The sequence below is a fragment of the Chiroxiphia lanceolata genome, chromosome 2, assembly GCF_009829145.1.
Source record: "Chiroxiphia lanceolata isolate bChiLan1 chromosome 2, bChiLan1.pri, whole genome shotgun sequence".
NCBI lineage: Eukaryota > Metazoa > Chordata > Aves > Passeriformes > Pipridae > Chiroxiphia > Chiroxiphia lanceolata.
The window spans coordinates 26623934-26646508 of record NC_045638.1 but is presented as its reverse complement, the minus strand read 5'-3'; the positions used below and the strand labels follow the sequence as shown (position 1 = coordinate 26646508).

Here is a 22575-nt window from a genome sequence, read left to right as displayed (position 1 = left end):
TCACCTCAGCTCACCTCAGCTCACCTCAGCTCACCTCACCTCACCTAACCCCATCCCACCCTTCTTGCCTTGCACAGCAGTGGTTGTGTTGCTTCTCCAGACTCTTCTCTCTGTCCATCCTCATGGAAGCATCTGCCAGTGACCTGTGACTACTTGCCTTTACCTACTCACTGGTAATAATATCATCCTGTGCATATGCAGTATAGCAAGTTGGCTCCCTTTGGCTTGAAAAATATGTCACCACTTGATGTCAGCACAGGACTTTCTAAAACACAAGTTTTAGAAACTGTTTACATTTTGCAAACCAATTAAGGAACAATTTAAATATAAGTTAATTATTCAAATTGGGTTAATATTAACAACACAGAGCTTCAGAAGCTGTATTCTCACCAGATCTTAGTTTACATGGTCTTTTTTTTTCTGACTGTGTGTATTTTTTTGAAAAAGTATCCCTTGGCTGAGAAGCTGTGTCCTTCGGAATAGAACACAGTGTACTCAGTACATATGGCACTGACTTTGCTTTTTCTGTATTGGTATCAATGCAACAGGCTTTATATTTTAATTTTTGCATGACTGTGGAGGGGTTTAAAAGGGCAGTCCTTTCTGCACATCTTTCCTTATGACGTGTTACTGGGATTTCTTCTTCCATTCCTTTAATTACCACAGTGAGCACATGGTGATGTGTTTCATTAAGGAGACTCACACCCTATTTCCTGTAGCCTTGCTTAAGGATTGCCCCCAGCTTGGAGGGTTACTGGTTCCAGGATGAAGCCTGCAGACAGCGTCAGATGTGAAATTAGCAGTTCCTCAGGATGGAGTAACTGAGGGAGTTGTTCCTGCTCTAGCAACCAGTTCCCATGGAAGTAATTTCCTGCCCAGTGCAGTAAGCCAGGGAAAGTGGGTTTGCAGGCCAGCTGCCCAGGCAGTGATGGGGACCTGCCAATGCCACCCACCTCATGCTACGGGACCCTGGCTGGCCATCAGCCCTGCTGCAGCATGAGGGGTCAAGGGCAGCTGTTCTGAGTAACTGGTCACATGCTTTTTGGAAATGCATACCTCAGCTAGTGAAAGGGGACAGCTATTATTTACCAGAAAACATCACCTCTGCACTAAGCAAATAACGAAAGCTGATGACTGAGCTTGCAGCCACATTTCTTCCTCCTTCCGAGGGGCACACAGACACAGCAGTTAATTGTGTGTTGTGGATACTGAAGATGGACTGTGGTGCTGGTGGTTAGTAACCACCAACTCACTGGAAGTGGGGTAGTAGCAGGGGCCCCTCCAAGCCCCTCTGCTCTGAGCCATCTGTGCTGCTGGTAGACCTGGTGACTTTCTTTCCTCTGCCTCCTCTCCTTCCCCATTTTGCCTGTGGCACAGTCCTCAGCACCCTACTGGCTTCCTCTGTGCTCTGTCCTTGCTCCAGGTTACCCAGAGTCCTGACCAGCAGGGTGAGGAGGTAAGAGCAGGTGTGACTGACTGTAGCCCCGCTGCAGCCCACCTTGGGCAACACCTGTCCATCCCATATGGCACAGGGCAGCAGACAAAATGTTGCTGAACTCCACAGCCCCGTTACACCTTTTGCTAAACCTCCCATGGCTACAGCAAGCCACCTCCTTTTCCTCCACATTGTCCTTTTTTGCACACAGGTTACTCATCTCCTGCCTGACAAACTGAAGAGATAAACTGCCCTGTGCCCTGAGTGTTGACAGATCCCCAAAGCACCATCTTTTCTCATAAGGAAAAGGAGGGGATGAGGACTGACTGCCTACTGCCTGGCTGGTCTCTCCCCACAGGGAAGGACCATGGAGAAGCTGCAGGCAAATCACAGCAATTGTTGTCAGCTCCAGAGAGATGGAGAGGGCAGAGGCCAGGTTTTACCATGGCTTAAATCAGTAATTCCTCTGTCAGAGGGCTGATCTTTGGGGCAAATATGTTGTGGAGACTGAGGCTATTCTTTGCATAGACAATATGCAAGTGGAAGCAGCAGATTCAGGAACAAGAGAGAGCTTTTTCAAATTAAAGAAGAAATGCTCCCTTGCAGACAACTGTTTAGAACAACAAAATGGGAGCACATCCCTGAGCCCTGACTAGGCACCAGACTATCCAAAACAGGTGACTGTGGTCATGTGCAGTCTCAGTCAAGAGCTAGCCATGAGTGACATGAGCTAATCCCATTTCCATTCTCCTCATGTGAAGCGTGGTTATCAGCATGCATGCTTATAGGCAGCACAGGTCTTTGTGTGCAGAGAAGCTACAAAAATGTCAGATGCACTTTCTCCAGCCAGCAGAAAGGAAACACATACTCTGCAAAGGGTTAATGCTTAGTACAGTTAAAATGGGTTATGATTCAGCTAAACACCTGGACTGCCATCAGCCAGGTCTGTTCACCACCTGCAGACAAAAACCAAAAGATTTTCTTGCCAAATCCAACATGCATCAGCACTTCTAAAAGCAGGAGGAACGTGCAGCTGTTTCAAAAGAGCATCAGTGCTGTCTTTGTGGTTTGGTTAGAGATTGCAGGAAAACCTGCAATGGAGGAGAGAGCAGGGGGAAGGAATGTAATCCCAGAGAGCTCTGATTCTCTCCTGCGGATGCTGCATTCACAACAAGGCCGTGAGCATAGCCACAAGGATGTGTAAGTCTCCTGACATCCTGGCAGTGAAAACAAAAGACACCTTGTAACTACTCCAACATTTGCCACACCCATAGCAGTGTTCAAGGCCCAGCTGGATGGGACTTTCAACAACCTAGTCTAGTGGAAAGTGTCCCTAACCATGGCAGGTGGTGCTGTACTACATCATCTTTGAATGTCCATTCAAACCCACACCCTTCTATGATTCTATGGTCTGTGTAGGTGCAAGCTCTGACATTCTCTATTTCTGTGCATATGTTGTTAAAAATAGCAATTGTTGTTAATATTTCATTTATTAAAATACATTCTTTCTTTACATCCACCTTCGTGTTTCTTTACCCCCTTCCCCCCACTTTTATTTTAATATCTTTTTCTCTACCAAAAGTGCGACCAATAAAATTGACCAGAAGATGGCAGAGCACATGCACAGAGGACACTGTAGCACTTCAGCTCCTAGTTGATAGTTTAAAGGATGGATAAGGGGGGTTAGTAAGGTGTTTGATTTTGCTCTGAGATGAGGAATATTCTGATCCTTTGTTAAAAATGAAGAAAAATCACTTTGGAGTCTGTGCCATTTGGATAAGGATTTATTATTTTTTCTCCAATTTTCTCTGATAACATCTCCTCATTGCCCTATGCTGAACTTCAGGATAAAAATGGTTCTCAGCAAAATCTAAGCAGTGGATTTTTCAGGCAAACTCCTGTAACACTGACACAGTCTGAAGTGGGTAATGAAGAGAAGTGTTTGGACTTTACCTGGAATTCAGACCGGAGGGAAGTCCTGATCTGACCTCAGCAGCACCAGTGGAAAGTCTACACCTGACAGCTTCCGCCCATGGCCTAAACAGATGTAAGTGGGTGGTGGAAGTGGCTTCTGTCATAAACTTGACTCCCAAGCCATGTGAGACATGGACTCTGTAGACGTGTGCAACTGTCACACTGCCGGACTGCTTTTGGGGACTGACTTCTGCATTTATGACAGGGGAAAGAAATCTGTCCCTATTGAAAAAAGATGGCAAAAAAGCCTATTCAAGTTCCAAAGTTCCATCTCCAAGATGATCCAGGCCTTTTATACTTGGTTATGAATAAACCAGGAGTGCTGAAGAGCTTGAGCAAGTGGTAATGCAGGGCTGTGTGGAGGAGAGATGGATAGCAATGAAGGGATAGGTCAGCAAGTGCAAGCCCTGGGCAATGGCCCCCCCTGTAGTCCCTGGGACACATCTGAGCATGGCCACAGTTCATATATTTTTGGCTCTCCTCAATATATATTTTAGGGATGAACTGTAATCTGAGGCTTCAATGGAGATCCTATGGGAATTCAGAAGGGGTAAATCCTTTGGATAAAAAAAGGAACCAACGTTCCTTGCACTTTGTATAGGTATTGTAGTGTACAAATAAAATAGACCAGTCCTATATCCTGAAGCTGTAGCAATTTATACCCATTTTGGAGGAGTTTTAAAGGGCTACCAAAATGCCAAGCAAGTAGAAAATCAGAACTTTGCAATCAGAATAATGCTCTTAATGAAAACTTTGATATAAAGTTTTGGGCTTCATTACAATATTGCCAATGGCACAACCAAAAGCCTCAACACAGAAAAGAAGAATTTTGCCCCTCTCATTTATAGAGCAATATAGTCAGACTTAAACAGTAATTAGATATTTATTGTCTTTTAAAACTTCGAGAGTTTACCACTTTACATATATATTTGATCTTTCTTGATTTGTATAAATTTTTTTTGGGGAATTAAACAGACAAACAATTGGAATTTAGACAACCACAATTTTTGCTTTACTCTTGTAGGCTGAGTACAATTTTTATGACTCAGAACACCATTTTTGAGTGCCTAGAACTTGTGATAAACTACTTTTTAATAAACAACAGTAATAAATAATGTACTTGACATTTCAAGTATGGAACAGTATCAGAATAGTATCTACACGCTGTCAAAACAGTTATTGCTAATATCTGAATGAGGCATCTGGAATTCTTCAGGGTTTGGCCAACACAGGAAATTGCATAAATGTGTAATGCTAGACCAATTTAACCACATCAGCTCAACCACCTTACCTGCCAGCATACCTTCCCCATTTTATATTTGGCTTCTAACATATATAAGCTACACTAGGCTGAGCTATGCTTAAAGAAACTGTCCATTCTAGAAATTTAAACATGTATTTCACGGTTAGTCAAGAGGCAAGAGATACTGTTAGTCAAGAGGCAGGGAGGAATAACAAGAGAGTAAGAAAAACTCTGGCAGAATTCAGCATCTTGCATATGGAGACATGAACACAGGACACTTCCTTTTTTTTGTAGTAAAGGGAAAAGTGAGAAGTACTTACCAACAAGAAGTCTTTAGACTAGTTAATTCAATGAGCTCCAGAAAGTATAAAATACTCATTCAGAATTGTCCCCCTGCAAAACCATTCATTATACTCATCTACTAGTAGAACAGCTGGCAAAGTGAGAGAAGAAAACTAAAGCACAAAAACCTGAATAGCTAAATGAGATTCAAACAGTTTTCTTAAAGTAGACATTTTCATATGTATTTTCTGTCAAAAAGGCAATCTTCATTCAGAGGGGTTGAGAGTTACACTGAGATGTAGCTGCCACAATGGGAAACCTGTCAAGGCAGATCTTTATCCTGGCTCAAATCAAAGTTTGTGCATTCAGTTATTTTACCAACAGTTTTTGGTTGCTATTTTTTTAAAAAAAATTTAGCTGATATTGTAATAATGTTGTTTGTGCTTGGGCTTTTTTACTTCACTTTAGTCTTGGCCACAACAGGAACTCAGACTACTCTTCTGATATGGTCATCCTGCTATCTGCATGATTGGGTGACTGAGAGGGAAGGGGCTCACCAACCTCTGCATCCCATAACTGCAATGCTACTTCTCTCCTACCCTCTCCCTCTCAGCACTTGCTTGATGCTGAAATGGAGACACAACGTTATTTGTGGTAGGAGACCTGTGCAGTAACACAGTACTCAGGAGAGTGGAATAGCCCATCCAAAATGTTGAAGCCAGGGAAGTCTGCACCCTTGGGGAGCAGGCATGGACAAGCACAGTGAAGACTAAATGGGTGCCAGTCCTGGTGAACAGGGTCAGGCTCCTTACCTGCCACGGGGACATCCTGGGTAAACTGCCAGCCTCTCTGGTGACCTCCAGATGGCTGCTTGGGGCCTCTGTGGTTTCCTCATTTTCAAGATGAGCATCTTGATTTGCTGTGATTCCTGTGACTTCTATCAACTGGCTTCATGATTTCTTAATCTCATGTGGGAACTTGACTGCAAAGGCAAAACCAAAAGGCTAATACTTGATGTTTGGATGGTATTGGGACTTTGAAGCATGTGTCATGTGCTCAGAGTAAGGTGTTCTTGTTCATAACACTGAGCACACAGCTATGAAGGCTCAGCTGCTGTTACCAGCCTCCACCTGAGCTCAGAGCTATCTTTCTTGCTGATTTAAGCCAAAATTTAGGAGATGGAGGACTATAGTCTTTCACCTCTCTGGGGGATATGGTGCCTGTGCAGTTCCTGGGGCACCAAGCCAAATGACATGCAGTGGACAGTAAACTCCAGCACAGCAGAAAGACAGACAGTTGCTGCTGAAAGCAATTTCTGTCACTGAAGTGCCATTCAACAGAGCTTGTCTGACAGAGCCCTTGGTATAGGGGACAGTTTCATGGTCAGAAAACTAAATCTAACTTCCCAGTGCACCTTGTGTTGGTTTTCATCCCAAGAAATTATTCAAACCTGCTGGAGCATGGGTTTTGCAGTCAAAACCAGCCTTCAGAGTTACAGATAGGTACCTACACTGGAGGAACAGGGTTTGCAGGGAAACAGGTCACTTTCAGGGAATCAGCTGCTCATGAAAATGAGAAAACCTTGCTTAATAGTTCAAGAAAACTCCTCAACAGCAGCCTTTTGCAATCTAATTAGATATGCAGATGTTCTTGTCAGGGCTGGCTCTGCTAGATTTTTCAAGACATTAACAAAACCTTTGCAAATGCAAAAGGATCAGAATGGCTGAAAGTAATTTTCCACCTCTAAAATGTACCTGTTTTGAGTAAGTGGGCAAATGCATTCAGCATTTCCAAAGTATTTAAAAGTTACCTATCTTCCATTATTGGTATAATTATTTTCAGATACCTGCTGTTATTAAATCTTTTGTAAATGAAAAATAGAGTAAAGTCTTCCATGTCTGGAATCATCAACTCATGACAATAACTTGGTATTAAATTACAAAAGGCATTATAACAAATATCACCAGACAGGCAGAAGAATAGACTGAGACTAATAACTGTTAATGTTAATGGAGACTTGGCAGGGAGCCAGCTTCAAACCATATCAGAAGAAAAGAGAAAGGTGGTGATATGTGATATGAAAGGTGATGAAACAGGTGATATTTGAGGAGAAACAAGTGAGATACAACTGCAGTCACATTATGTTACTACCACTGAAATGATGAGTCCTTGCAAACTATATATTGTAAAGGAAGAAGTTTTTTGGGTTTCTATTCCTTTGTATCTGTAGATGTTCAGCACAACTCAGGCCTGGAAAATAGACATCAGTTTTCACCAAGCAAAAATCTAACTTATTGCTTTCTAACAAAATCCTCCAAAGCATGAAGGATCTGTTTCAGTCTGTGGGAGAAGAGGAATCTGGGCCCATTGTAATCACTTGTTTCTCACATGGCTTTGCCCCTGCTGGGACACGGGTTCTGCAGTCACCTGAGAGAATGCACCTACTTGCATAGAACAGTTACCTGAGCTATTTCTACTGCCACACATCCCTCACAGTTGAACAATTTGATATTACTTAAATTATGACCTTTAGCTAAGATCTTATTAAATTTGTTACCAACACCTCAAGCAATGTGAAAGGTCTGAACAATTAACATTATTTTTTACGCTACAACAGCGCCGCAACACACCAGCACTTCCCAAACGTGGTGCAGATGTGATGTGTGTCCCATAGAATGAACTTTAATTCTGGCTCCCTACCTACAGAAACACAGGTTTTGTCATTGTCCAGGGCATAGCCAGCAGCACATTAACATATGACTCCTTCATCTTCAGTTTCGCAGAACTGCTCACAGTTCCCAAGTTGACCTTTCATGCACTTGGTATGACTGCAAAGGAGTCAAATGTATAGATTCATGGTGACTTCATAAAAACACAAGTAGCTCATAAAAGCTTGCTTGCAAACATGAATCAAACACTCCACCACTTTGGGAAATATGGTGCAATTCCTGTCAAAGGCCTCAATAACCATAGCAGTTGTAACTACAGTTATTTTAAAAATGCTAAGCTGTCAACATTAGGTAGACCAGCATCATTCAACATCTTATGCTGTGTTTCCCAGCTATAAGTGACAGCTTTTTGAGGGCAAATCAAGGCATAATCTGTAATTTCCAGAACAGCCATAATACTAAGGGAAAGATGAGCATAAGTGTGGATAAGAGGCAAAAATTAGTAACTAAAGCATCAGTAATAAATGAAGTATTGTACTCTTGGTAGATCCTTGCAGTATTCCTTTTCCATCTGTATATAGTGCATGGTACTTACCTTAGCTCAGGTATTGCAAGATCACAGGCAGAATGTGAGAGCTCTTCCTGGCTCTAACAGTGTGAGAGCAAGTAAACTGCTCCTAACAAATGCTGTCTAACCTGTTCCTACAGATTCACAATGAGATTCCACAGCTCACCCACGCAGCTTAATCTACTCCTTAATTAGCCTTACAATGTCTAGAAAGTGTTTCCTAATATCTACTCTGAGTGTCCCTTAGAGTGATGGGATCTCATTATTTCTTGTCCTCATTAAAATGGAGAAGATGTCTTATTTTTATTACATATTTTATAAATTTCTGTGGTTGTGTGTTGTGAGACCAAAGGTGAAATTTTGGTTTTGTGTTTACATAATTGGCTCCTATTTACGTAGAATCACTGTTCCAGTTTCACAAGATTGCCTGAACTCTCATCTCAAGTTATGGTCATCCTTCCAGTCTGGAATGAGCTAAATGCAGTGAGTAAACACTCTCTTTTGTCTTGCATGTCACTGTGGAAAATATCAGCATCAGAGGTCCTCAGGCTCACCTCTGTGGAGCTCTGCACTCCATACAATCTTTCAGTCAAGTAGTGCAGTTTCTCAACCAGATTTGCACCAAACTTACAGTAGTTTCATCCAGAACAGTGTTTGTCTTTCTGTGGCAATAAAAGCATTATATAAAACGGTGTTAGAAGCCTCCCTTAACGGAGAGATCTGAAGTGTACTGCATCTTTTGTAGTCGCCCAGCCTGTTATCCTGTCCTTGGAGGAAATTGATGTGATTTGTCCCTTAGAAGACTTCGATGTGATTTTTTTTCCTGACTAGTGTAACTCAGTTTCTTTTCTCCTTGGTGGACTCAAGTAATCTGGTACTTTAAGGAAGAAAGACTTTCTTCTCCATTGGGCACAGACTAACATTCTTGGGCTTCTTTCCGTTATCTCTGTACATGGATCAGCTATTGATTTTCACATCATGTTTATCTTAATGTGCTTACTCCTTAGCTTTTCTAGTTTTATCCCAAGATGGTTACAATTCTTTATACAGATCTAGGTATTTCTGTGCTTCCTTCTGGAGGTCGTGAAAGAGCTCACAGTTTTAATCAATCCTCCTGCCCTTTCTTGACCTTGAGATAGTTAAGACACTGCCTTAAACACTTCGGGGTTTTATGGGGTTTTTAGAAGTAGCCTCTCTTTTAAAAATACATTAATACATTTATTTTCCTTTTCTTTTTTTAATATATATATTCTCATTAATGAGCTCTGTCATTTTTACAGTTATTTTATTAAAGTCATCTTCCATCTTTGTATTGCCAGCTACTTCTAGTTTATAGATTAAAATTAAATGCAAACAAGTGCACTCAAAATTGCTTTCTACGTGTTTGTTTGTATGTTGAAAATTTTCCATGAAACATTCTGAAGACAGTCAGGACAACCCATGTCCCATTAAGCACCTCTCCCACGTCACCTTTGGGATGTCAAAATCTAACTCACAGCACTTGTAATGGAGATGACTCAGGTGTTTGTTCCACTGTCTCCAACCAGACCTCTGTAATACCCAAATGACTTTTACAGCAAAATTAAACAGGGAAGGCATCATGTCTGCAGTATGATTCATAAACTGGATGAGAAGAGAAGCACCTCATGGTCCAACTTGAAAGACAGGTGGGATGCTTCATCAAGTGGAGAAGTGATGATTGTTAGACAACCACAATGAGTGATGGGGTAGGGTTCTTGTTCCCCCCTCATTGTTACATCTTGTGGGGTTCATTTTGTCACCTTATAAATGGATATGAAGGATTATTTAATTATCACATCTCTTGAGAACATGAAGAATGGCCCATTGTTTGTGTTGTGCATTTGAAAGCCCTGCTTATCAACCTACTGACCCCATATTTCACACTGACACTGTTCTTCCAGTCCAAAATGGTATTACCCATGAGCCTTAGACCTGGATATCATTACACTGCAGCTGACAAATGGGAGCAACGAGGGCAAGACAGCAAAGCTGCCCAGTTTTCACTCATGTCCCCTAGTCCACAAAGCACAAATAATGACAAATAATTACACAAACATGGACTTTTGTCACTCTCTTGCCTGTTCTGTGTCTGCTCTCACTTGGCTCAACAAGAACATACATACACACACCAGCTACTGCCACCATTGCCAGAGAGAGGTCCTGCCTTCAGCTGTCTCAACACCTCATACAGCCCAGTCTGCATTTTGCTTCAGTTCTCAAGCTCCAACGAAGTACAAGAAAGCCTTTAGCAAGAGTATGTAAATAGAATTTTGGTAGCATCTAGGCCTGAGGTTTTCTTTTGAAGAGGCAAGTTTCACCCTGGAGCACAGGGGTAGGCTCCAGTGGGACAAGGGAGAGGAACGGGAATCCAGTGGACAGAAGAACCCAGGGAACAAACATTGCTGAGTAAACACTGAAGTTAGCCCACTGAGGGGTTATGCAGGTCAAGACCATCAAGATGGGGTAACTGACCTGCTCACTAACCTTCCTGCCCACAATCACTACTGACTGCAGAAATACCTTGCTGCTTTGCAGAGTTGTATTTCCAGTTTGTCAGCCTGGTTTGCTCACAGCACCAGCTATACAAAACCAGCCAGTACCAGCTCAAACCCTAAGAGATAAGTGGCAGGTGTCTGGTGAAGTTCAGTGTTCCTCAGAGAACAGGGGAACATCACAGATTGGAGGAGCCTTGGAAAGGCCACCAGGATGGTTAGGGTGTAGAGCACATGATGAACTGTAACAGCCTGAGAGGTCTGGGTTTGTTAAAAAAAAAAGGAGTGAAGAAGAAAGAATGTTTTATTTCAAATGCTGGTGTACATCAATATTGTACCTGACAGAAACACCCAGAAAAATAGGAGATTTCCGATCCTCAGCCATACACAATCCACAACACAATACAGCAAACAATGAACATGCACATAAACTTTTTTTCTGATGAGCAGCAATGTTTACATTAAACTAAGGTGAACTGTAATCCATATAAAGCAAACCGCTATTTTAATTAGCTGCTGTGACCTGAGTAGGCCATTCTGTGGAATATGTGGTTATTATTCAATCACATTGAATATTTACTTGTGTCTCAGCTTTTGCCATGCAAGCTGCCTTGCTCCCTTACTCTTCTGAACACATCCAAAGGGACAATTTAAATAGCTCCATTAACAACAAACTCCCTGCTGAGCCAGATGGTTGCAATATGAGGATTAACTGAAGTCCTGTCCTGCCCACTTTCATCATGGCTAGTGATTGTTTAGAATATGTTTATGAGCCTCTGGTGGAAGCACTTGAGTCAACAGACAAGAACCAAAATGGCAATATAAAAATAACTAAAGCAAACAAAAGACCCCACTGAGCAACCATTTTGTTTGGGGAAATTCTGCCATTCAGCAAATTCAAAACACTACTCACAATCCACATATATGAGATTTAAAGCCAGGGATAATACAAATAGAAGCAGCACCATAACTTTAAGGAATCAGCTCTCAAAATAAATTTAGCAGATGTGGAAAAAAAAAAAGTTTCTGTTACAAAAACTGCACCTAGGAAGGTATCAGAAGGATCAGGAGACACACCGCCACTACAAATTCAAGGCCATTTTTACCCAACGCAAGAACCTGGACAATTTGGTATAGACACCATATTTGCCTTTCTTTGCACATCCTTCTCCCCAGCTAACAATTCCAGTAACAAAATAAGTATCCTTATATCTGGTTACATGGGGGCCTCCACTGTCTCCTTGACAAGCATCTTTTTGCTCTGTGTCATAACCAGCACAGAACATGTTCTCTGTTATTGCAAAGTTAGTCGATTGCTTGCAAGTGTTCCTATTAACATAGGGGACTTCAAGCACTTTCAGTTTTTTGGATAGTCGTCCACCTTCAAATTCACGCCCAAAGCCACTAACCATCCCAGATCTTTGGTTCATCAGAACTTCATTAGCAAAGTCTGCTTTGGGAAGGCACGCTGCGATAACGTACTCCGAAAATGTGATAGGTTCCTTCAGCTTTATTAAGGCTATGTCATTATCATAAGTTGCAGCAACATATTTAGGGTGAACAACTATTTTGTCCACAGTATGCATCGTTTCAGACTGTTCTTTCTTCTCTCTGTCCACTTCACCTGTACAAGATTATTAAAAGAGTCATTAATGTGGAGATAGTATAAGAAATTAAGAACAACCTTGATAGAGGAAGAGACTAGTATACCCATTCCTAACACTTAGCCTAAGCATTTATACAATACAAGTAAATGTAGGCAATATTTATTAGCAGCAACTGGATCAGTTTTGGTCCTGAGTTTTGATCTACAGAGATGTTTGTACCAGTTTACATAAAGGCACAAACCGAGCCAGCTAAACCAATGGAATCTCTTAAAGGAGTTTGAGCCTGACTTAGAGACAAGAACATGGTCTGGGTCAAGACTAAAACAGTAAAAGATAAAGTTGTTTTGATCTAGTGTCCCAGCTCAGAAGTGAAGCAACCATAACCTGAGTTTGTTCCTTTGCCTTCTATTGAATGTGTCATAGATTTCCTGAGTGTTCCTGCAGGAACAAATGTGGATGATTCAGATGTGTCAGAAATGACAAGCTTTCCGAAAAAGGACTGCTCTGCTGAAAACATTGATAGCCATCATTTATAAAACATTTGTTTTTTATCACTTCCAACTAGTTGGCAAAGAAGAAAGGGATGCACCATTATCATTTTCCACATCTGCTGTCCCTGTTGTTAAAAAGGAGGATTCCCACAGTAACAAGAAATTAGAAAAAGCAAAATAACAACAAAAAAAATAACAAACCATAACACGTAAAATAATGAGTACATCTCGCATGACATTTAGAACACAGAAGGTGAAGATGAAACACATGCTCAAACATTGCAGGAGTGAAATAAATAACCACTTACCAACAACAACTTTGATTTCTTTAGATTGGTTCATGCAATGAGCTGCAGTAAGTATAGAATTTTCATTCAGAATAGTTCCACCACAAAACTCTTCTCCTTCCTCATTTAGCAGCACAGCCTGTGAAAGAAAAAAATTAAGTGCAAAATTAAGAAGTGCAATTTAATGTGAATGAGCTATAAACAGGTAACTGATTTCTCTGCACACCACACATTCGCTTCTTACTGCAACACCTATGGGGCCCTCCAGGTCTCTCTTAATACTATGTTCATGGGTGAAGAAGCTACAGATCAGCTTGTACTGCTACAGAGCCTCGACTGTCTTTATGTGAAGTACGTTTGGATTCCATGTTACCGCACTCACAGTACTTTGTACTGTCTTTTAGACACTGACTGACTGAGCAGGCAGAGTGCAGCCCCCAAATCATCCCATCCCTTGGACTTACCATCCCCAAGAATTCCTGTCCAAGTTCTGTTCCTGTTTGTCTCCCCCTTACTATTCCCAAATACATTTTGGAATGTATTTGGAATTCATTTTGGTTGGCCCAAACTCAAAAGTAAAACACAGAAGTGTATTTCCAAAGTAAAACACTCGCTTTATCTGACATGCTCTTGGGTGTGTTCCCTGAGTGGATGCTCTCAAACAGAACCAGACCGTAACCTGCAAAAATGGCCTGGCAGACCATCATGACTCAAAAGCCCTGTGTGGGAATAGGTTAGGCAGCTCCATCTAAAATGGTGCAAAGCCTTTCATTTTGACAGTTTAAGGCCTCAAGTTGCAGAACAGCACATCTAAGTGCCCAGTTCACACAATTCAGCTACATCTCACTACCACTGGCAGTACATGGGTAACATTCAGAAGGCAGCCAGGTGAAAGGAGCCACTGCACACCTTCCCTCAGAAAAACACTCTGCTCACATGCAGGGCACACAAACCAGACTTACCTGCCATGGACATTCACCGAGACGGCATTCATCCCCACCGACTATCCTGGTATCAACATATGGATTCTTGCTACTTGTTCTGTTGACAGTGGGGGGGGTTGGGCTTTCTGTAGTAATAATAATGTCATCCTCTGAGCTTGTTTCATTTGTGGGAGGGCCTTCTTGATCACTCGTTACATTGCTATAACCACCAGGTAAAAGAACCGACCTTTTCTTTCTTCTCACAAAAACTTTTCCACAGGGGTATTTTACTGTGAAGAGCAGAATGTCAAAATTGGAGATGGACACAAACCCCACAAGAGAAAACTCCTTGGAAACACTAAGGAAAATGAGTGAAATAATATGGCTTACAGCAGCAATGTGTTATTAGTTATAAAGGATATTAAAACCAACATCATGAGCCCATGTTTGACCCCTCTGTCAAGGACTACTGAAATAAAACAAAAATGAACAAATGTTAATAGTACCAATGATAATTATCTAACATCGTCAGTTTCCAGTAAAGTAGTAAGTTTTTGCAAGCAGATATTTTATATGGCAGGTAAGTGTTTAAGTAAGTGAGTTATTACTGCAATCACTTTTCCCCTGTCAACATCAGAATTTACTGCGGTAATTCTGTGAAACACACCTTACAAAGGGTTCCAAAACAGCCAGCTATTGATCAAGTCCATCACATCACCTCACAAATGGAAGGCTTTGGAAATACAAATCAGTTGGACTCACTGTTAAATCTATCTCGTAGAATATCGATGTTTCAAAACACATTCTTCAACTGTGAATCAAGACATCCCTTGACTGTGAAAAAAGTCTCACCATAATTGTTATTGGTTTATCATGTGGCTTCATACCTGTTGAAACACAGTGTTTGCCATCCTCTGCTAGAACATACCCATCTGCACAGGAACACAATACATCCTTCTGTCCATCTTTTTTGATGCTGCAGAAATGCTCACAGTCACCATTGTTTATTTTGCAGAACTTTGGTATGACTAGAAAAGAGATGGTTGGTGAAAAACTGTAAATAAACACTGACTTCACAGAAGATCTCAAACTTCACCAAAACAAAATGCACACTTAAATGGGATCTGTCTCTACATCTGCAAAATATCTGAAGTACATCTTAGGAATAACATGAGTGGTGAACACCAGCTTGTGCCTTACAAGGCAGCCACATCCATCATACAAAACGTACTTGCTAAGTCCAAGTGGGCCCAGTGGCCATGTCATGGTGAGCTTAGAAAAGCAGAGACAAACTGTCAGGGGAAAAATGAATAAAACACTAATAGAGAAGATACTAGTAAACCCACACACGATTCCTCCCTCCTGCCCTAAAAATCTCAACTCCTCATCACTCCCCTCAGTCTCGGGCCTGAACATCAGTTCTGCACCCTCCACTCTTACTTCTGGGCTGCTGATACACCCTGCACCTCCACTGGTAGGACATTGTCAGGGGAGCAGTTGTATGCCACAGAAGCGAGCCTCAGGAAGGATTTTTATGCAAAATATGCTTCCTTGCAAACCTGAAGAAGTCTCTGCATTGTCTGCTGAAATCTGTTTTCTTAGTTTTTTTCTGTGTGAGCTAAGCAGGGAGGCTGTACTTCTGAGCTTGGAATAAAGGCTTTTTGACATGAGTTATAAGAATCATATGCTTCTTAGTTTTATCCACATGTTCTGGGGATTCCAGTTCATGTAGACAGGCTCCATCATAATTAAGAGTTAAGAAAGAATTAACTCCCTACTTTTCAGCTACCTGGGAAATTCACTGCCACAGTTCTCTAAAGCAGAAACTTACCAAATTCACAGTTCTTGCCTTGATAACCATCCAAGCATGTGCAAGTGTAGGAACCAATTCCATCTTTACAATGGCCACCATAGTGACAAGGATTTGGGCTGCATTGGTTCCCATCTACAAAAACAAACCAAACACCAAATTGTTGTAAGAGTGTAAGTATTTTCAGTGAACTCTGAAGGGGTGTCAGTTTTAAGAAGCCACCTTTTATCCTTCCTTTTAAAATACAGGTCCTGTGAGTTGCCACATTCCAGATGGAACAAACCATCTAACTGCAGTCTAACTGCAATCATTCCAAACCTGCAATGATTCATACACATATCCTCACTTTTGCAATCTGTTTTTGGTGGGTACTGTATGACAGTGCAAACACAAGCTTTTTTTGTAGAAAGATAAAGTAATACATCGTAGTCAAGAGCATATATAACTTACAATGAAGCCTGTAAAAGCAGATGGGACATTTCTACATTGCAACTACTGCCTAAAAAGCCTAAACTTTTATTTCCTTAAGGTCACCTTATCCCTTGTGAATGTCTTTTGCCTGTAGAGCTCTCCATTTAAAGACACAGCCACCAGCATATTAATCAGAAGATAATAAAACCTCAACACTTTACAAAGCCCTGCAAAATCCATGTTTTGTGCTGCTTAGAAGCACCAAAATTTTTCCGTTGTATCTGGTGAGGTGTGAGCTTGAGCCTCAAAATATCAGCTCTTACCTCACACTGCCACATCTGCGCTGGCATGTCCCACATTTGAAAGGTAGTTCTGCAGCCTTTCTTCCTTTCCATGACCTAGACAATAGTGGCTGACCTGACTCCAGGGCCCCAGCCACAATTATGTCACAAATTCAGTTACCTGGAGGACAGGGAGGCTGCACTGTGTTTGGAGACACATTCCATGGAGCAGCCCTTTCTCCCATCCCCACAAAGGTATCTTACTCCTGCACTGGTGCTTGCTGACACGGTCTTTCCCATTTAGTGTTCCCTCGTGACATGTGTCCCCTGGGCTGCACTGTTTGATAAGAAAAGCAGGATATCCAGAAGAGTGACACTTGCTTAATAATTTGTTGCTCTAGATTTGTTCTTTGAATTTCTGTGTTTTACCACCTGTTCTGCCCCCTCTTTGGAGCAGCTGAAACATCAGTGACCATTGAGGAGACAATATGCAAGAAACTACTCATCCTAAGGATCCAGCTTGCTGCCTGCATGGTGTTTCTGGACTGTGACCTCAGCTGCTACAGCCCTACTTGCCACAGGGAACAACTGACGGGCTTTGCAGACTGCACTCACACATCATCATCCCTTCTGTACCTGCATGTGCACAAAACCAACAGATCTCCAAATGCTCCAGCCACAGAGGCATTGAAACCTGATGTCCATCCTCAAAAGAGGGAAGGCAAGACCAATATTAACCAAAAGAAGGACAGACTCAAGGCCTGCATCACAGGTTCTAGTTACTGCCTCCTCTGAAGTGCCAGAGTAGTGTTTTATGTCAATGTTGCACAAATTCCCCTACTAAAAAAGGAAGCTAGAACAAATTGTTCTAGTAACTTGGCTGAGGGTAGCTGTGGTTTTCAATACTTCTGAACACCCATAAAGCATTTGTGAACTGTGGTTTAAAATGTATGAAATTGGCATTTCCGTTAAGAGCTCTGGCACTGATGTTCTGCTGCTTGTATTCTCATGAGAAAATGGTTTGAAATATTCCAATCCAGTTTACTGCAACACTGACGCAGGCTTTCCTTGAAATTTCAGCCTGTAGGTTGTAGAGTTCTTCCCCTGCTTAAAGGATTGTGAAAGTCTGCATCTTCTTTGTGGTAACTGTTTTCAATTCTCTGCAGATTCCAAAAGACAAAGCTGAGCTGTCTTTGGTCAATATTTTTGAAATACGCCTCCTAAATGCAAGCTGGACACACACTTTCTGGAGAACATGTTACAAAGCACTAATACATTAAAAATCTGTCCTTGCATAGTGCTTACAAACACTAAATAATAAATACAACTCACACCTTTAGAAAAAAAACTGAAAAGATTGTTAGGTAGTATTTGCTGATCTACTGGCATAACTTCCTTGAATTCCAAACCGTTCTGTAGAAAACACATCCCACAAAATGCTTTATAATATAGGAATCAATACCACTCTGGTATGGAAGGTGACAGGAAACAGGTAAGTGACTGTGAGATACAGTTTCACAACTTAGCGTTGGTTATGGCATTTAAGTGACACTCTCATCTGTAACTCTTTGTATCCTGAATTCTCCCATCTGGGGCTGACTCTCTGGAGGAAAACTGTTTGGCAGAGCCACAGGGACAGTTTCTACTTGTGATTGTCCTTAGTGTGCAAAGAGCCACTATTTTTTTTTGAGAGGACAAAGATCAGCCCAGCAACTGGAGGCAGCTGAACCCTGTCTGCAAATGAAATGACTGGGTTTAAGCAACAGCACTCAGTATGTCAGATTCCTTTTTCAGAGGAAACACAGTGTGAGGGTTTGCTGGAGTGAAAAGAGATGAAGCAAGGGAGCAGGAAGGGGTTACTTAAGAGGTGCATCCTTTCAATCCTTGCAGTGAGGAAGTTTAATCCACTAAACAAACACGAAGTGTTTCTTACCTACATAGATGTTCCAGAATTCCTCCTAAAGGTAGGTGTGGAAAATGGGGAATAAAAGGAAACAGAAAGAGTTGAATGAGAATTACTAAATTCCTCAGAAAAATATTAGACCTTTCATACACAGGATATCTGCAGCTAAGAATTGTTAAAAGAAATATTGCAAGGTACATGCCTTGCAGCCTGCTATTGCCATTTAATAACTTAAAACCATATTGCCCAGCTCTACAGAAACAAGTCTCATGCATTTTTCAGAAATGTCGGGAACTTCTTAGAGATACCACAGTGTGATTCACTCAGGATAAGCCACTTCATTTCTTGCATAACTGTGTTTTTCTATCAGTTTTGACTGAATTTACTTATTTTCCCATAATGCCAAATTTTCAGTCTCCATCCCCACCCCATACTCCCATCAACCACAACCTCATAAATCCTGACATTTAAAAACATTTTGTCTGATTTGTGTTCTCCTTTCCCTCTGCACTGAGGAATCCAGGTATGCTGTCTGTCCAAGACAGTCCTTTCCAGTGACATCTGGTCACCAGGTAGAACAGGCTGTGCTGGTTCTGCATAGGTAAGTCAACATTTATGCTCTGAAGTACACTGGCAATGCACCCATGACATCTCAGTGCCACTCCAAGAACATTCTGGCCATCAAGCAATGCTAAAGGGAAATGAATCTGGCCTTAACTCCAGTTTCAGGGTTGTTCTTAACAGCCACATAGATACAGTCGATGTTCCCTATTCTCCTCCACTACTAAGTCACTTCAAGTTTTAAAATACCGCCTATTCTACTGACTCCAGTCTCCACAGCTGCCCCATTGCTTTAATTTTCCCTTGAGCTTGGGAACAGATCACATTTCTGTCTTAAGCAAGCCATTGGAGTAAGGTAGGTGACACAAAAGTCACACATACAAACTTCATTCCAATTAACAGTAAGGCATTTAAGAACTGTCCACAGTATACATTCTCTCAATTCAGATAAAGAGAGCCACAAGATGATAAGCACTGCAAAACTGCTTGAGATAAGTTCAGTTAAATTCCCCCATGAAGTTCCATGTCAGCATTTGCCTTCTCAGACGTCCAATGGATTGTCTTGACCATAGTCATGGCACTCGGCTATGCCACTCAGATAGGGTGAACATATTTCCAACACTGATAGGTAGCATCAAAGCCTTTAAAGGTCAAATACCTCTCAGTGGCAATTAAACAGATCAGAACAAGTAAAAGGATTGAGGCTTTAAGATGGGCTGGCAGACATTTATGCCTTAGCAATTCCAACCACAATCAACCACTATTTTTTCTTTGTGTTAAGTGATTGTGAATAACTTGTGAGTTTTGATGCCCAGTTCAAAAGACTTGAATGGTAATTTTTAAACATGAAATGTACAGATCTATGTTTCATATTATTTCATCCTTACAGTTTTCTCATTGTCTTCAAAAGCTTCTCTTGCTTCTTCTTTTGAGCAGCGCTCCTCAACGCATTCTCTTTCAATATTCCCTTTCTTCAGTTCCTCTAAGAAAGAGTTAGCACGTTTTGTTCTTTCCAAGAACTTGTCGGCATTTTCTTTCTTGATGAATACTAGATAAAAGAGAAAAATTACACAGATGGTAACATTTGGTGGTGGTAAAGAGTCATTAGAAATAAGTGAGGTAGAAACAAAACCAAAACAGACCCTTTCACCCCTCTACCAGTACATAACATTACCTGTAAAGTTAGTCCTCACACAGGCTGATACATTCCAGGATCTCAGAACAATCTCTCTCTGAGAATCAGTAGCCCCAGGACAAAATGTAGGTCCCCAAAATTCTCTCCTACTCTTTTTATTCTCAAAAATAAGAACATGCAGGTTGCCATCAGGCAGGGGTTTACATTTCTGTTGCTCCTGCTCAAGACTCAGTCTTGAACAGAATGACTTTCCCTGAAGGCCAGGGAGATTGCATTCCTCAATTTCGTTTTAAAGCTGACCATCAGGCAACATAACTGCCTGATCTAGGGGCTTGTGATGCAGAAACTAAATGCCACACAAACTCAAGATAAAGCAATGTATCTAGTAACAGCTGGGAAGAGCCCATGTATGAGTTCTATTGCCCTTCACCACCCTAAATCCCACTGTGCTGCACTGGGATCCTCTGCCCCTCTTAACAGCACCTCTCAAGTGCCTGTAGAAATGTTCCTGCTTTACTGATATGTGTACTGATAAGGCAGCTGCCTTCTAAGATTTAACAAAGGCGGAAGTAAATTAGCATCAGCTTCAGCAGGAAAGTACAGCCTGAAGTCGGTTTGCTGAGTTGTTTTTATTTCTTAAAAGCTTGGTGTGACAGAAGCCTAAGACCTGCTGCTTTCAAGTTAAAGATGCAGGTAGCTGTTGATTTAAGCTGGAGGGTCAGAGGTGTTGGACTCATCTCAGGCATGTGGCTATGTGAGCAATAGCATTATTCTCCAGTGACTTGTGCACATATTACCAGGCAGGAAAAACAAAACCAACACTGGATGAAATAAGTTGCCAATTACTCTGTAAAAAGCGTATGTTCTAGGCAAGTGTGAAGAGTTTGGAAGTTGGCTTTTAATCAAGTTCTACCATCTGGAATTTACACCAAAAAAATACTTTCCAACCACAGTGTGGAAGACTGTGCTACAGATGGGACTCAAGGACAACGCCTTATGCTCAGTGCACAGCTTGCACATACCTTCAGGAGCGTTCTTCATGCAGCTTAATTCAATAATAAATAAATTGCTGATAGTAATCATATACCCTAATATCCTCCAAGTGAACAGAGAGGTGACTTATTCTGCTTTCATTGAAATTGGTGGATCAGCCAAACGGAGACAAATTCCGTTTGTGCTATTTATATTAAGCAATCCCATCCTTAATTTCAAGCCCTGCTTACTTTAAAACAGCTCCTCTCAAGGAAGGCTTGCAGAAAGTGCTTGTAACTTGCAGCTCAGTGACTGTTAGTTCATTCACCTGCTATCTTATTTGCCCTTAAATCCCTCTCTGCAGTAACAGGAAAGTGACAGGACACAGCTGGTGGGGTTATCGCCTCTATATTCTTTTGCTTTCACACTACCCGCATAAGAGGATGTTTTTGTAAACTTGAACTAGCTTATCAGTCTTCTGAGGTTGGTCGTTCTCTTTCTCAAGCTTTCTATCATGCTTCCTTCTTCAGAGACACCAAGGAGCAACAGGCACTGGACGACTGAAGTAGGATGTTCCAGAAATATGCTAAAGACTTGTTTTAAACTGTAAGTGGCCTGAGTCACCGAAGGCAGAGTTAACAACTTTTGAAAGGCCACTTCTTGATGCTGCCCTGGACTTTGGCATTGAGCATGGTGGTGGCACAAACAGAGGAGTCACCTCCACGGCCAAGCACACCCAACCAATGCTTGGCCAGGCTTCCCTTCACACACGAGCACCTCAGAGTGTGAGGGCAGCTGTATTCCAGTTGCAAAAGGTGGGGAGGAACAACAATCTCACTTTCCGGGGGAAAAAAGGGAAGACGAAGCAGCCCAGGAAAGGCCCCGGAGACGGCAACGGGACTTAGCATCCCTGGGGTCTGGCACCCCGAGATGCCCACAGCAGCTCCCTGTTCCCGAAGCGCACCTCCCGGCTGCTGCCGACGCTCTCCTGGTGCGCGCCCCCGGCCCGCAACATCGACCTTTCACCGTCTCTCGGCCCGGTAGCTCCTCCCCATCCCCGAAGACTGCTCCGAAGAGGGATTCCCACATCCCAAAAAAATGAGAAAGGTGCCGCCTTACCGCCTTCCTGAGCGCGGAGCTGGCCGGGCAGCGCGGCGCAGAGCAGGAGGAGCAGCAGGCGGCCGGCCATGGCAGCGCGGAGCGCCCCGCTGATGGCCCCGCGGGGACGGGGCACGGAGGGACTGACGGGACGGGACGGGAGCCGAAGTCTTCACCCCCTAGGGCGGGGTGAGACTGAAGCGGCGTTGCTTCTCCCTGCCCAGAAATAGCGGAAGCGCCGGGGCAGGGGGAAAGCCGCGGCGGAATTTCTCACTCAGGGGGGATGAGACTTTTCTTTCTTTTCCGTTTTTCCTTTATTTTTTCAAAGCCCAAGGCCGCAGCCTTTTTTTTTCTCTTTTTTTTTTTTTTTTTTTTTAAATACCTTTTATTTTGGAGGAGGAGAAGTGACTCG

The 22575-nt window shown here is 42.2% G+C and overlaps 1 protein-coding gene across 1 annotated transcript; it reads right to left on the bottom strand.

Annotated features, from left to right (window-relative positions):
* Positions 1–10970: 10970 nt before the first annotated feature.
* F10 (coagulation factor X) lies at positions 10971–22342 on the bottom strand. Its single transcript, XM_032680725.1, has 8 exons — positions 22185–22342; positions 19846–20006; positions 18428–18452; positions 15824–15937; positions 14880–15020; positions 14032–14282; positions 13091–13208; positions 10971–12308 (listed from the first exon to the last, which is right to left on the bottom strand). The coding sequence occupies exons 1-8, from the start codon at positions 22252–22254 to the stop codon at positions 11767–11769; spliced, it is 1422 nt and encodes a 473-aa protein (XP_032536616.1). The 5' UTR covers positions 22255–22342; the 3' UTR covers positions 10971–11766.
* Positions 22343–22575: the final 233 nt, after the last annotated feature.